General features: G+C 34.9%; 1 protein-coding gene across 5 annotated transcripts in view; it reads right to left on the reverse strand.

Moving 5' to 3' along the window:
• Nucleotides 1–12,066, reverse strand: part of LOC145990922 (uncharacterized) — a 28,718-nt gene that overhangs the window by 13,116 nt on the left and 3,536 nt on the right. For all 5 annotated transcript variants that reach the window (XM_083126451.1, XM_083126452.1, XM_083126453.1 and 2 more), the window contains exons 2-7: nt 11,384–11,529; nt 10,031–10,167; nt 7,523–7,579; nt 6,315–6,458; nt 3,278–3,420; nt 1,432–1,567 (exon numbers count right to left, since the gene is read on the reverse strand). In XM_083126451.1, the coding sequence (XP_082982577.1) occupies nt 1,432–1,567; nt 3,278–3,420; nt 6,315–6,458; nt 7,523–7,579; nt 10,031–10,167; nt 11,384–11,477 (711 nt within the window). In that variant the 5' untranslated portion in view covers nt 11,478–11,529. The remainder of the gene's footprint in view (nt 1–1,431; nt 1,568–3,277; nt 3,421–6,314; nt 6,459–7,522; nt 7,580–10,030; nt 10,168–11,383; nt 11,530–12,066) is intronic.

The raw sequence follows: 12,066 nt of genomic DNA on the forward strand, positions 1-12,066 counted from the left end.
CATATTTATGTCCGATTTCCATTTGGCTGGCAAGTCAACATTTTTATCCACCTTTCGAGGCACATGTTGGGATTTCTGAACAATTAAATTTTCCAGATAAGGCTGACTGGCATAGCTCTCAGCCTCAACAAAGCACGGTCAGTGCCACGTTCCCCGGAGGGAGAATTCCTATATGCAACAAAAATTTCTCCAGATGCTGTGTACTAATAAATGTAAGAAAGAAAAAAAAAGTGTATGGTTTATGAACTTTTTCTGTTGTTTCCATATTGTGGAGATCTGTTATGGTGAAATAATGTACCTCTGTTACCTTAGCCTGAAGGCTAGATGAACGTGATTGTAGCACCTAATACATTTGATGCCGATTGTAATTTTACATTTTACTCTTAGAATTTTCACATGTTCTTGTGTTTGTAGAATGAAATTTGCTAAAAAAAAAAAAAAAAAGTTGTGAGAGTGAATATTCATAATGATTACCAGATTATATATTTAATTGAAAAACACAAGGTTCAAAAGCAAAAATTATGATGATAAACATGTCTGGAAAAATTTTACTTTTGGACTGGAAAACCTGGAAATGTCAGAGAATTTTAAATAATCAAAAAATCGTAGCAACCCTATTTGAAGAAACGACGTGGTAATTGCTGCCACATGGAGGTGGTATGACAGGGATACCACTCATCACTTGAAGAATGCATGTGCTTGTAAACACGATACCCCTCATCCTCTAAACATTAAATTTCTAAATTTGCCTGTCCAAGTCCACTTCATAATGACAATAGAAATAATTCAAGTTGAGGGGAATAAACAACGTGGTTGATAATATAAGAAATAAGCGAGTTACTAAAGATATATTCGTGAAACTTACTTGTAAATTCATGATGGTTGCAGTAAATGCAGTTTAAAATTACTTACTTGAAATTTTGAGAATTTCTCACTTCCGCATTGCACAATTTAATGGTTAAATCCTATTAATTTTGAAGATCCACTGTCTTCATTCACAAAAGGAGATCTAATTTCTCCGCTTCAAACGTCGTACCCTTTTGTGAATGAAGACAGTGGATCTTCAAAATTAATAGGATTTAACCATTAAATTGTGCAATGTGGAAGTGAGAAATTCTCTAAATTTCACGTAAGTAATTACTTGTAAATGTTCTATTAATTTCGGTGGCCTCTGCCTCTGCTTTACTGTAAAGCATTGAGTTCCCAATTGGATGGTGGCAGAGGCCACAGAAATTAATAGAATATTTACAAGTAAGTTTCGCAGATATATCTTTAGTAACTTGCTTATGTCTTATATAAATAATTCAAGATATAAATCACATAACATAGATTAAATTTTAGGGTATAACATGGTTAAAATACATAATGTGAAATAGTAATCTTCTTTGTTGTTGTTGTTGTATAAATTTGTTAACATAAAAAAAGACTTACCTCTACAAAAGGATATAAACACCCATGCCGTCGTAGTGCAAAATATCTGTCGACATCGAAATGCAGCTTGTATCTACCAACATGTGCATCCTTCTGATGCATAAACTCTGAGTACTGTCCCAGTGAATCTGTAACACTGCAAAATTTCAAACCCAATGTTACTAGAAATCAGAAATCTCTTCAATCAATAAACTTCTACTCCAACAATATTTCTCAATGGAAAGGTAATTAGTCAAAGATCATAATCATACTAAATATGAATACTTAAACAAAAAAGCAACATTATGAATATGTATTTTGCTGTACATTATTTACTCTGCACATTATTATTATTATTATTATTATTATTAATGTTTCAAGATATGAGATATGCAGTAGCAAATTAATATACTGAAATAAAGTACTTACTTATCCACAAAACAGATGTAAAACAGTTCTGTTAATTTCCTGGGTCACAGAACTTTACAGTATATTAATATTATTAATAATTGTGCACTAAATTACTATAGGTACTTACATGTGGAAAATAATTAGGTATAAAAAAAGAGATGAACTAATATGAAATTCTGCTGATACTAATAAAGCACTAATATAAAATTTCCAATTCTGATATAAAATTGCAAATGTTTCATGATGACCTGGGATGGTTCATTCACCTCTTTAATTGATATATGCAACCAGGAAAGTGAAATATGTTTTTGCCTCAGAAAAAGGAAAGTGTGTTTTTAGGCATTTACTTTAAAATATCAAAGTAGAAGGTGCGGCAATGAATTGGGTGTTTTTGAATCACTTAGTATAGCTAGTTGTTGCATCAGAGGTAACATATGATTTACCACAATCTTGCAGCCTGTGCTTTACTATTCAGTTATGATGGAGTCGCACAGTGCGCATTCACTGTCAAAGCGTATTACAAAAATAATGATAGTTGCATTTCCGTTTAGCGTGTGCATTCCAATAACATTTCAATGTTCCAATATGCCACCATGGGTTAAGAACTTGGAGAAAAGTGCTGGTAAAGTAAAGTGTGTATGTATGCCAGACAATATTCTCAGAATGGAAAGTGCTGTACAAAGAAGTCCAACATGCCGAACAGGTAGGACTTCTTTTCTTGTAATACTCTTTTACAGCAAATGCACGCTGTACCCCGTTCCACAACTCCATCGTAAGTGAATAGTAAAGTAGAGGCTGCAAAATAGCAGTAGTCACATGTTACCTCTGACACAACAACTAGCTATATCCAGTGTTGCAAAATTGCCATACCCTGTATATGAGTTATACACATCTGTATTCATATAATAGCAAAATAACAGAACTAAATTACATGTTATTTAGAGAAATATTGAATTGGTAAAATAATTGGCAATTTTGACAATTAACAAAAGGTTGTTTTAAGTACACCTTATGCACAGATAGAGTAATTGGGACTGGACTTATAAAGTGGATTCAAACCATTATGTGCCTCCACTAGGTATTGAATGTGGGATGTTACATGATACATGGTGGCGATGTTACCACTATGCCATCGGGGAAGCTAGATTTAACCAATGTGATTAATTGACCGATACTAATAATAAACCAATTAATGTGTCTCTCAACTTTGTCTTCTTTCAACATATTAAACCCATTGCAAAGTCTTTCTCAAGGGGAGTTCCACATATTAAAACTTTTAATAATATGTTTAAAGATCTTAAAAGGGTAAGTTGATGTGAGAACCATTCTAGGTTTAGCAAACGATGAAAAAAAATATATATATATATATATGTACACTATATGCATCAATCAATCTATATTAAAACAACATAACATACCATTTAAATTAGAGGAAAAAGCATGATAAAATCCTCACCCCTCGCATGAAAGGATCCACTTGCCCTCCTGTAGAATATAAAGACTAACACTGAGACCTGCAGCAGGCAAGCCTCTTGACGTGTCAGTCACCGAGCATGAGAGCAGCCCTCTCCTTGGCAGAGGCCATACAACATCTATCACCTGAAATAATAAAATATGATATTTGCAACTGCAAAAATTGCAGTTCCAATACATATACATTTTCACAATTTAGCTAAATGTGACCATTAGCCCAAAGTTCGAAATTTTCCGTAATTTTGCATACTTTCTGAACCCCGTAATTTCAATTTCTTTTTTTGAAAGTTGTGGCACGTGCATTACACATCCTCATAGAGTGGTCTTTTGACGTGCTTCCCTCCAAATTTGGTCCTTCCAGCATCCATAGGGCCAATTCTAGAAGCAAAATTTCGAAGATTGTCACGAAGCTTGCAATACTGCCACTTTATATAAGGTTATTAAGTTCTTTCCCAAGAAGTATCAGTCTGATTTCAACAAAATCTTGCACGGTTGTAGGAATGTACCACCGCTACATACGACATTTTTTTGTTCACTTTGATCCATTGAGGGGGGCATGCTGGTGCCGTAGGCCAATTTTTTTTAAAAAATTCAACTTTCTCCTTCTTCTTCTTCGTTTAACATTGGGAGGCAGAATGTACAACGTTTACATCTGCTGAAAGCCCAATCTCTAAGAAAGAAAACAAAACAAATTTCATCTGTCTACGACAAATCGTTCTTGTTACTTTTTTTTGTACTTCAAGGAAAGTTTGAAAAGTGCGTGCTTGAAAATGCGCCAGCGTGAACGAGAATACAGGCACACAAGATGTTCGGCAGCTAAAGGTTAAGGGTTAAAAAATGCATAGACAGTTCACCTAAATTTCTAATTTGTTTGGTGAAGAGCCAACGTTTAGTTTCTTGGGGTATGTTGTTATTTTGAGAATACTTTTCTTTTCAAGCCACCAAAAAGAGTTGTTTCTTCAGAGCTAAGTACTTCGTTGCCAGAGCTACTGACTGACTTTCTAGATTCGACACTGTCAAGTTGTCACTTTATTTAATCTTGGATTAAAGGAACAATAACAGTGGGCAAGGCAATCAGATCAGTTTCAATTAATTAAGAATTGCACATAAATAATTAATTACTTTTTTTGTTATATTTTCAGAACAAGTTTAATACCTTTTTGTATGACTATAATTCCTACCTTCCTCGATTAAAAAAAGAACCAATTCTGCGTATGAGTATAAAGCTCATGTTCATTTCAATTAGGTCTAGGCTGGCATATGAACAGAGAATATCACTCAATTAAATTGGATCGTGCAACTTTTGTGGGAGTTATTTGCAACTTTTTAAAATATATATTCTTATTCTGTAAATAAGCAGACAGTATTTTGTTAAACTGAACGTTCAAGTAAGTACTGAGTTGTTCCAATATGCATGGTCATGGGTAAAATATTTTGGTACTACAACTTTTGATTCAAAAGAACAGATTATTAGATTTATTTTTTGTAATGAATGCAGGTTACTGTAAAAAGCAACAGAAGTCGAGCCAAAGGCAGGTTACAACAAGTAACGACACTAAGCATTCATTATACTTCTATTTTGGAAACGAAATGGAAAATGAAATATCTGAGTACCCCAGCAAAGAAAGGGTATGACCGAACGTGACTGCCATATTGTTAGGCTTTTCTTTTTTCCCTCGGAAATTCATTTCTGCAATCGGATTTGGCATGCAAGTGTGCTACGATAGTTATGAACATTTGATCTTTGTTTGGTTCAGGTAAATGTAATGGTAAATTTCCACTATCCCCCTTCCCTTCCCTCTCTTTTCTGTTTTGTGCTATTGAATGTTTCAATTTGCTTTAAGGCAAGACCATACAAAAATATATTCATCATGAAGCTATGACACACAAGTTATTTCAGACAAAATTATCAGAACTGATGAATGTAGAATTGGATATAACAAATTCAATCAAGAATATTTTATACTGCAGGACACGAAAATGTGAGCCTCATGGTCATGCGTAGCCAGGGCACTGTTGCCATGTTGTGCTGACACTTCTTTCCTCTGATTTCATATTTCAGACTTTAGACTTCTTTATGTTTTATTTTATACTTTTCATTAAATATATCATGTGACAGAAAATAACAAGAGAAACTCTCAACGAATGAATAAAACATTTCAAATGCTGAGCACAATTCGTAACACCGATTATTTTGTACAAGGAAAGAGATGGTTGACCTTGAAGCTTGCATTTTCATGTCCTGCAGTATAATATCCAACGAGGCTCTCTGTGATGGCATAGTGGTAATGCCATCACCTTATAATCGCCGAGACCTGGGTTTGAACCAGGTGGAGGCACATAGTGGTTCAGATCCCACTTCAAACAAGAGCTCCAACTAATATCCAATAAATAATGCAAAAGTATCAAAATTAATTGACAGACAAAAAAATACTATTTTAATAACAAGTGATTAAAATTGCGATTTTTACTACAACAAAAATACTGTAATTTAATATTTGTGTGCTTAGAACTACAATCATTCTGAATACGTTTAATGTACAAATTCAAGTATCACTAGTAGGATCAAACAATACGAACAATAATGGAATCATCTTGGCTCAATTTCTGAAGAATTTCTCCTATATTCTAGTACGATCAATTTAGCATTTTCAGGATAAAACTACATGTGGTTTTCTGCCTGCCTGTTCTTCAGCTTTATCTTCAAGATACTAAGCCAAACTTAGTAAAAATCCAGAAAAAAAAATCTTCAAAATATGAGTCAAAACTGAATGCATTGTCATTTGAGATTAGATTGTTAGACTTAAAAAACTCTTAGGACAATTCCTCATCACAAGTCTCAAGTGTTTTCAACACATGCACTAATTCATAGCACAAGAAAATGTAGTAACAGTTTGTTTATAATTCTACTCCAATTCCTGATGATAGCAGTATGAAATGTGGCGACAAAAAATATTTGAGGTAATTTAATAAAATATGTGTTTGAAATTTTCCCCTGATTTGTTCAAATGCAACTTTACCTTTTCTATAACTTTCCGATCTTCTGTTTCAGCTTGATCTGAGATCCCAATTCCATCATTGTCGTCATCATCATCGTCACTTGCACACTGTAAACTTAAAATTGGCTGCTTCTTTTCAGTGTGTCCCTTATCAGTCTGTGTACCCTGGAATACAATTTGAAATACTACATCTTAGGAACTCCTATACTGTTCAGATTTTCTATACCAGGGTCACCCAAAGGTCTGCAGACCACATTCAACCTGTCATGGCCTTTTATCTAACAAAATTGCTATTACTATGCTCTGCATTATCTTCAGTACACATAGTGTAATACTGTACATGACCAATTGATCAAGATTTTCTTAATATGCCGAGAGCCAATGCACAACTTTTCCACTCTCAAAGGCAACTTCATGCGGTAAAAAAGCATTAATAGGTGTAATTTTATGATATACATTTAAGTAGTTAAAAGCACTAGACAATTGATAATGTCCAATTAATGTTGCATGCTAACCTATTAATTAATAACATCACCAACATGTGAAATTTGAAGCATACAGTACAGAATGAAAATAAATGTGAATAAAACGAAAGCAATGGTGATCGGAAGAAAGCAGAGGAAGGCAAATGTGAATATCAGAGGTGAGAAAATCGAACAAGTAGACAGCTTTAAATATCTTGAATACATCATAAGCAATGATATGAAATGCATCCAAGAAATAAAAGTAAGAATAGCAATGGCGAAGGAAGCCTCCAATAGAAAGAAAAATATTTTATGTGGATCTGTATGGAGTGTAGCTCTATATGGTGTGGAAACATGGACAATGAGAACAAGTAAGGAAAAAGCGACTGGAAGCTCTGGAAATGTGGTTATGGAAACTAATGGAATGTGTGAAATGGACAGAAAAAGTGAGAAATGAAACAGTGCTAGAAAGAGTTGGGGAAGAGAGATCAATGCTGGAGATAATCATGAAGAGAAAAATAAATTGGTGGGGTCACCGGATGAGAGGAAACTGCATCCTAAGGGATGGTCGAGGGAAAGAAAATTTGGGGAAGAAGAAGATTCCAAATGATTGACATCAAAATAAATGGGTGCTACAAAGTGAAGAGCTGAACATCGAACAGCATGGAGGTTGCAAGGAAAGTCCTGCCTCTGGACAGAAATGAATAAATGAATCCATTATCCCCTTTTACTATCTCTTCTTACTGATGTATGAATCACACATACCTTATTACACCCTGACAAATCATCATCTACTTGATTGCCTGCACTGTCAGAAGATATCTGTAAAAAGAAAAAGAAAACTTTCAGCAAGAAATCTATGAAGTGCCACTTAAATGGAGAATGTCTGTGTTCACAGACACAGTTCAGAAAATAAAACACCACATGTTATATCCTAGTTCAAGTTGCTTAAACTTTAGGCTAAAAGATTAAAAATCGGCAACTTACGTGTGTGAGTATGAGATTTTTCGTACTACGTTTCGGAGGTTACACTACCTCCTTCTTCAGGTTTAAAAGATGTTATTCAGACACCTGACATGGTGCCTCATCGTGAAAGTGAAGGTTAAGGATTTAGGTTAAAAAGTTGCTTGAAGGACACTTTCTAAAAAAGAATATAAATTACACATCTAAAACCGCGCAATACTATAAAAACAAAAGAACATCCAAGGCTGAAGTTGGCGAACTGCTGACCAATGCTCAGGGTAGGCGAATGCACGGTGTCAGCCCGTACCTGGGGAAAGAGAACTTCCCCTCCTCAATTCTTCCAAACTGGGGCTCGGGAGTCACCAATCCAAGGAGCCCCAGTTTGGAAGAATTGAGGAGGGGAAGTTCTCTTTCCCCAGGTACGGGCTGACACCGTGCATTCGCCTACCCTGAGCATTGGTCAGCAGTTCGCCAACTTCAGCCTTGGATGTTCTTTTGTTTTTATAGTATTGCGCGGTTTTAGATGTGTAATTTATATTCTTTTTTAGAAAGTGTCCTTCAAGCAACTTTTTAACCTAAATCCTTAACCTTCACTTTCACGACGAGGCACCATGTCAGGTGTCTGAATAACATCTTTTAAACCTGAAGAAGGAGGTAGTGTAACCTCCGAAACGTAGTACGAAAAATCTCATACTCACACACGTAAGTTGCCGATTTTTAATCTTTTAGCCTAAAGTTTGTATTTAATTGTGAGTAATTCGCACATTACCAGTATGAAGTTGCTTAAAATAGCTTCTATGTTTATAACAGGCAACTAAATCTTAAATTTTAAAACTTCGAAGATTAAATATGTTCAATATTTAGGTAAACCGATTTATTTTCAACATGAAGAAGTTAAATATAATTTACCTGTTCCATACATGTAATCTAGACAATTACAGAGACCAGATAGGTACAATGTACAAAGGGGGAAAATTTAAAGCATGGGAATATAAAATCAAGACTTCACAGACTGTATTGTTAACCTAACATTCAAGTTATAATGACTGAAGACAAATGCCACAAGTTATCCACAATAATGTGGCAGAGATTGTCATTAAAAGATGGTGAATCAGAAGATAAAAGGTTCCCCTGTATGTAGCCACCTGGTGAAGTATATATTTAAAATAAAAAAGGTTTTGATCTCCCAGATGACGAATCAGCAGGTTAACAATGGTAAAACATAAATACACATGGAAATGGAAGACAGGGCATTCATTTCAATGGCCTAGACAATATCTCCTGGGAAGAACACAAACTTAAAAATACAAAGTCTTGTAATCTTAGTGTATATCACGGTATTGATTAATAAACTTATAGTGAAGAATTACACTAGTCTTTCAATTATTTTACTCCACATCGGAGGGTTTGCTGTAAACAGTTTTAATGTTATTGCTCACTACTAAGGAAGTGTTGGGAAGGGGTGTTATGCACAAAATACATTGTGACAGTTTTCTCAGTATTAGATTTACACAATGAATTTACATCAGAAAATAGTGTCAGGAATTTAACTGCTTCACAAAAATCTCTCTACACAAAAAACCACTGGCTTTTTAATCAAAATAATGCATAAATGAGGTTAAAAAAAAGTTTGTTAAAAATCACACAAAACAAAGTAAATGCAAAATCTTGACTGCGTCTTTTTTGCTGTGTCTTAACTGACCCTGATTTTGAGGACTGGGACTTTTAAAATGTCTTGTATCATGCATGCTGTTTATTTGTTTTGTGCAGTTTTTATCAAGAATGTTGCCTGTACATGAATTAAGAAGTTTTTTAATGTCATGTTAAAAAAAGCATCTGCAAGGTTTGTTTTATAATTATACAGGCTGACCATGATAAAATTGAAGTATAATTCCCCGTTATCAAGGCGAACTTTCCAAAAATTCAAGGACACAAGCAGATGTTTTCTCTATTTCGAACTAAAATTTACCTAATCAACTTCAAGATATCTTATCTTGCAATAATCTTCCATCAGTCAGGTAGGTTGTTCTTGCAAAGTAAACAGATTGAATTTCGTTTTATTCTCCATGCAGCTTTCCTTTCCTTCCTCGATAAAAATAAAAGCTAAAGTGTGAAAAACTTGCCACAGGGCATTTATAAATATGTATAACTTCAATGGGGTTTGTATTAAGAGCTGCAATTTTTCACGTCCACGGAGAAAAATTCATGCAGAATGTATGAATAATTCTCGGAATTCCTGGTGAGTAGCCACCCTGTTATAGGTTTAAAAAGAGTGGACTTATAGTTTTAAATTAGATGGGACTGTGATACCTCATGCACTGTAGCATTCTTTTGATGTTTCCGAGATGCGGTGTGAAGTAGTAAGCAATGCCTGTCGGCCACAAGGATCTTCTTGCAGAATTTACAATATGCTGCATGAGGTTCTTGTGCAACTGGAGATAGCCAGCCTGAGAAAGAGAAACAAATGTGTTATACATATAGGTTAAATATTATATATAAAATTAAAACCACATCAGAGCCAACTTGACAATCTAGTGGTCATGCTATCGGTTGGTAATCAAGAGGTCCAAAGTTTATTTCTGCTCAGGCCACGATTTAGTATCTCGCTCTCACTTTAATTTTGTAGATCCTGTCTCATTAACATACAGGTGTCCATAAAGGAATGTATACTCTGTTTCAGGAATCTCTGGAGCAAGGTCATGCATAACTGAAGAGAAGGGGAGAAAGCGAGTTGGCAGAGCAAAGCCATGCATGCTGCTGCAAATGGCTGGTAGCTGCACTTACTTGCCCTCTCACAAGTTCATTGGCCTGGTAGCTGCACTTACTTCCCCTCTCACAAGTTCACTGGCCAAGTCTTCTGGAGTCACCACTTGCGCAGAGACTTGTTTTCGTTCTCTCTCCACAGATTCCCGGGACAGAGTATATCTATTAATTTTTTCCTCCCTTGGTTACCAATATTTGGAGTGGCATGCCACCCACACTGGTTGCAACTCAACTACCAAAGTTTCAATTCATAACAACCATGGGCATGGCCACTATTTTTGTTCAAAATGGTGCCAACCACACAACACTTTGGGTGGTGGAAGATGCAAAAAATTAAATCTCTTATTACAGTTCAACATCAATTTCTGTGACAGTTTGGAGGTTAATCCTCCTGATAGGAACACAATAAGGGTTGTAGTACTTGAATTTCTGGAGGAAGGGTGCGCTGTTGAGAAAGAAAAGAGGTTGTTTAATGACAAGCACAAAGTGTGTATGAGAGAAACCAACTAAAAGGTGGGAACGTGTAAAATAATGGCAATAGAAAAATACAAAAAAATAGGAATTGTCAATTTTTAGACAAATTAATTCATTAGAAGATTTATCAATGATTTATTAAAATGTATATTAATCATATTGTAATTTTAAATTTGGTTATTTCCAATTTGTATGATGTCACTGATGCAAAATATATAAAATTACCACAACAGGTACAATATTGCAGGTTTACAAAAATAAAATTGATTAGCTAGCTTCAAATTTCAGGGATGAAAATAATAGTGTAAGCAATTAATAAATTAAAGACATAATTTAAACAAAACCATACAACAAAGACTAGAAATAAAACAATGAAAATGAACTGTAGATAGCTAGAAAGACAAGAATTAATGAAGAAAATCATACCTTTGAATTCTGGGATAGTTAGCCATTTTTTCAGAAAGCATTGTTTATTTCTATATTGCTTTTTTTTAAGTGTGGATGCTTCTTCGTCTGCCATTTTGAACAATCCTCTTCTTGTGTTGCCCTTAAGATGCTATCCTAGTTAGCATCTACAAATATAGACAGAACAAATACAATGATGAAACCAAAGTACAAAAATGTGACACAATGTTTCCATGAAAATTAAGAAAAAATAATCTATAATACATTTTACTTTCATGCTTCCAACATGAAAAAATGTTAGAATTATTTTCCAGCATTATGAGTTTTTTAGCCTAAGCACGTTTGCACACACACTAATAAATTCAGTGTGGTACAGCTGCACATGTGGTCCTGCACAATGTGCTAACCACTAAGTCAGGTTGACAAAAGACAAACGTGGCGAGAAGCATGCTAGGTGGGAGATGGATAGTCACGGGTTCAAGTCAAAGAAAGAGACCATTCTGTGCACGTGCATACAGAACACATGCACACTCAGCGATGAAGTTTCCGGAATGAGCACCAACAGGTTGGTTTGCATTCAGAGATCCCCTTAGTAAATCAGTAGTTGGACCAACATCCACTATGCCTCAGGCTATGAAAAAGAGACACACACCCAGTCATATTTGTGTAAATGAGGAGGTTGTACAATAAAGTGGATAGTTTTC

This window comes from Lepisma saccharinum, chromosome 8 (assembly GCF_977018435.1).
Source record: "Lepisma saccharinum chromosome 8, izLepSacc3.1, whole genome shotgun sequence".
NCBI classification, from domain to species: domain Eukaryota; kingdom Metazoa; phylum Arthropoda; class Insecta; order Zygentoma; family Lepismatidae; genus Lepisma; species Lepisma saccharinum.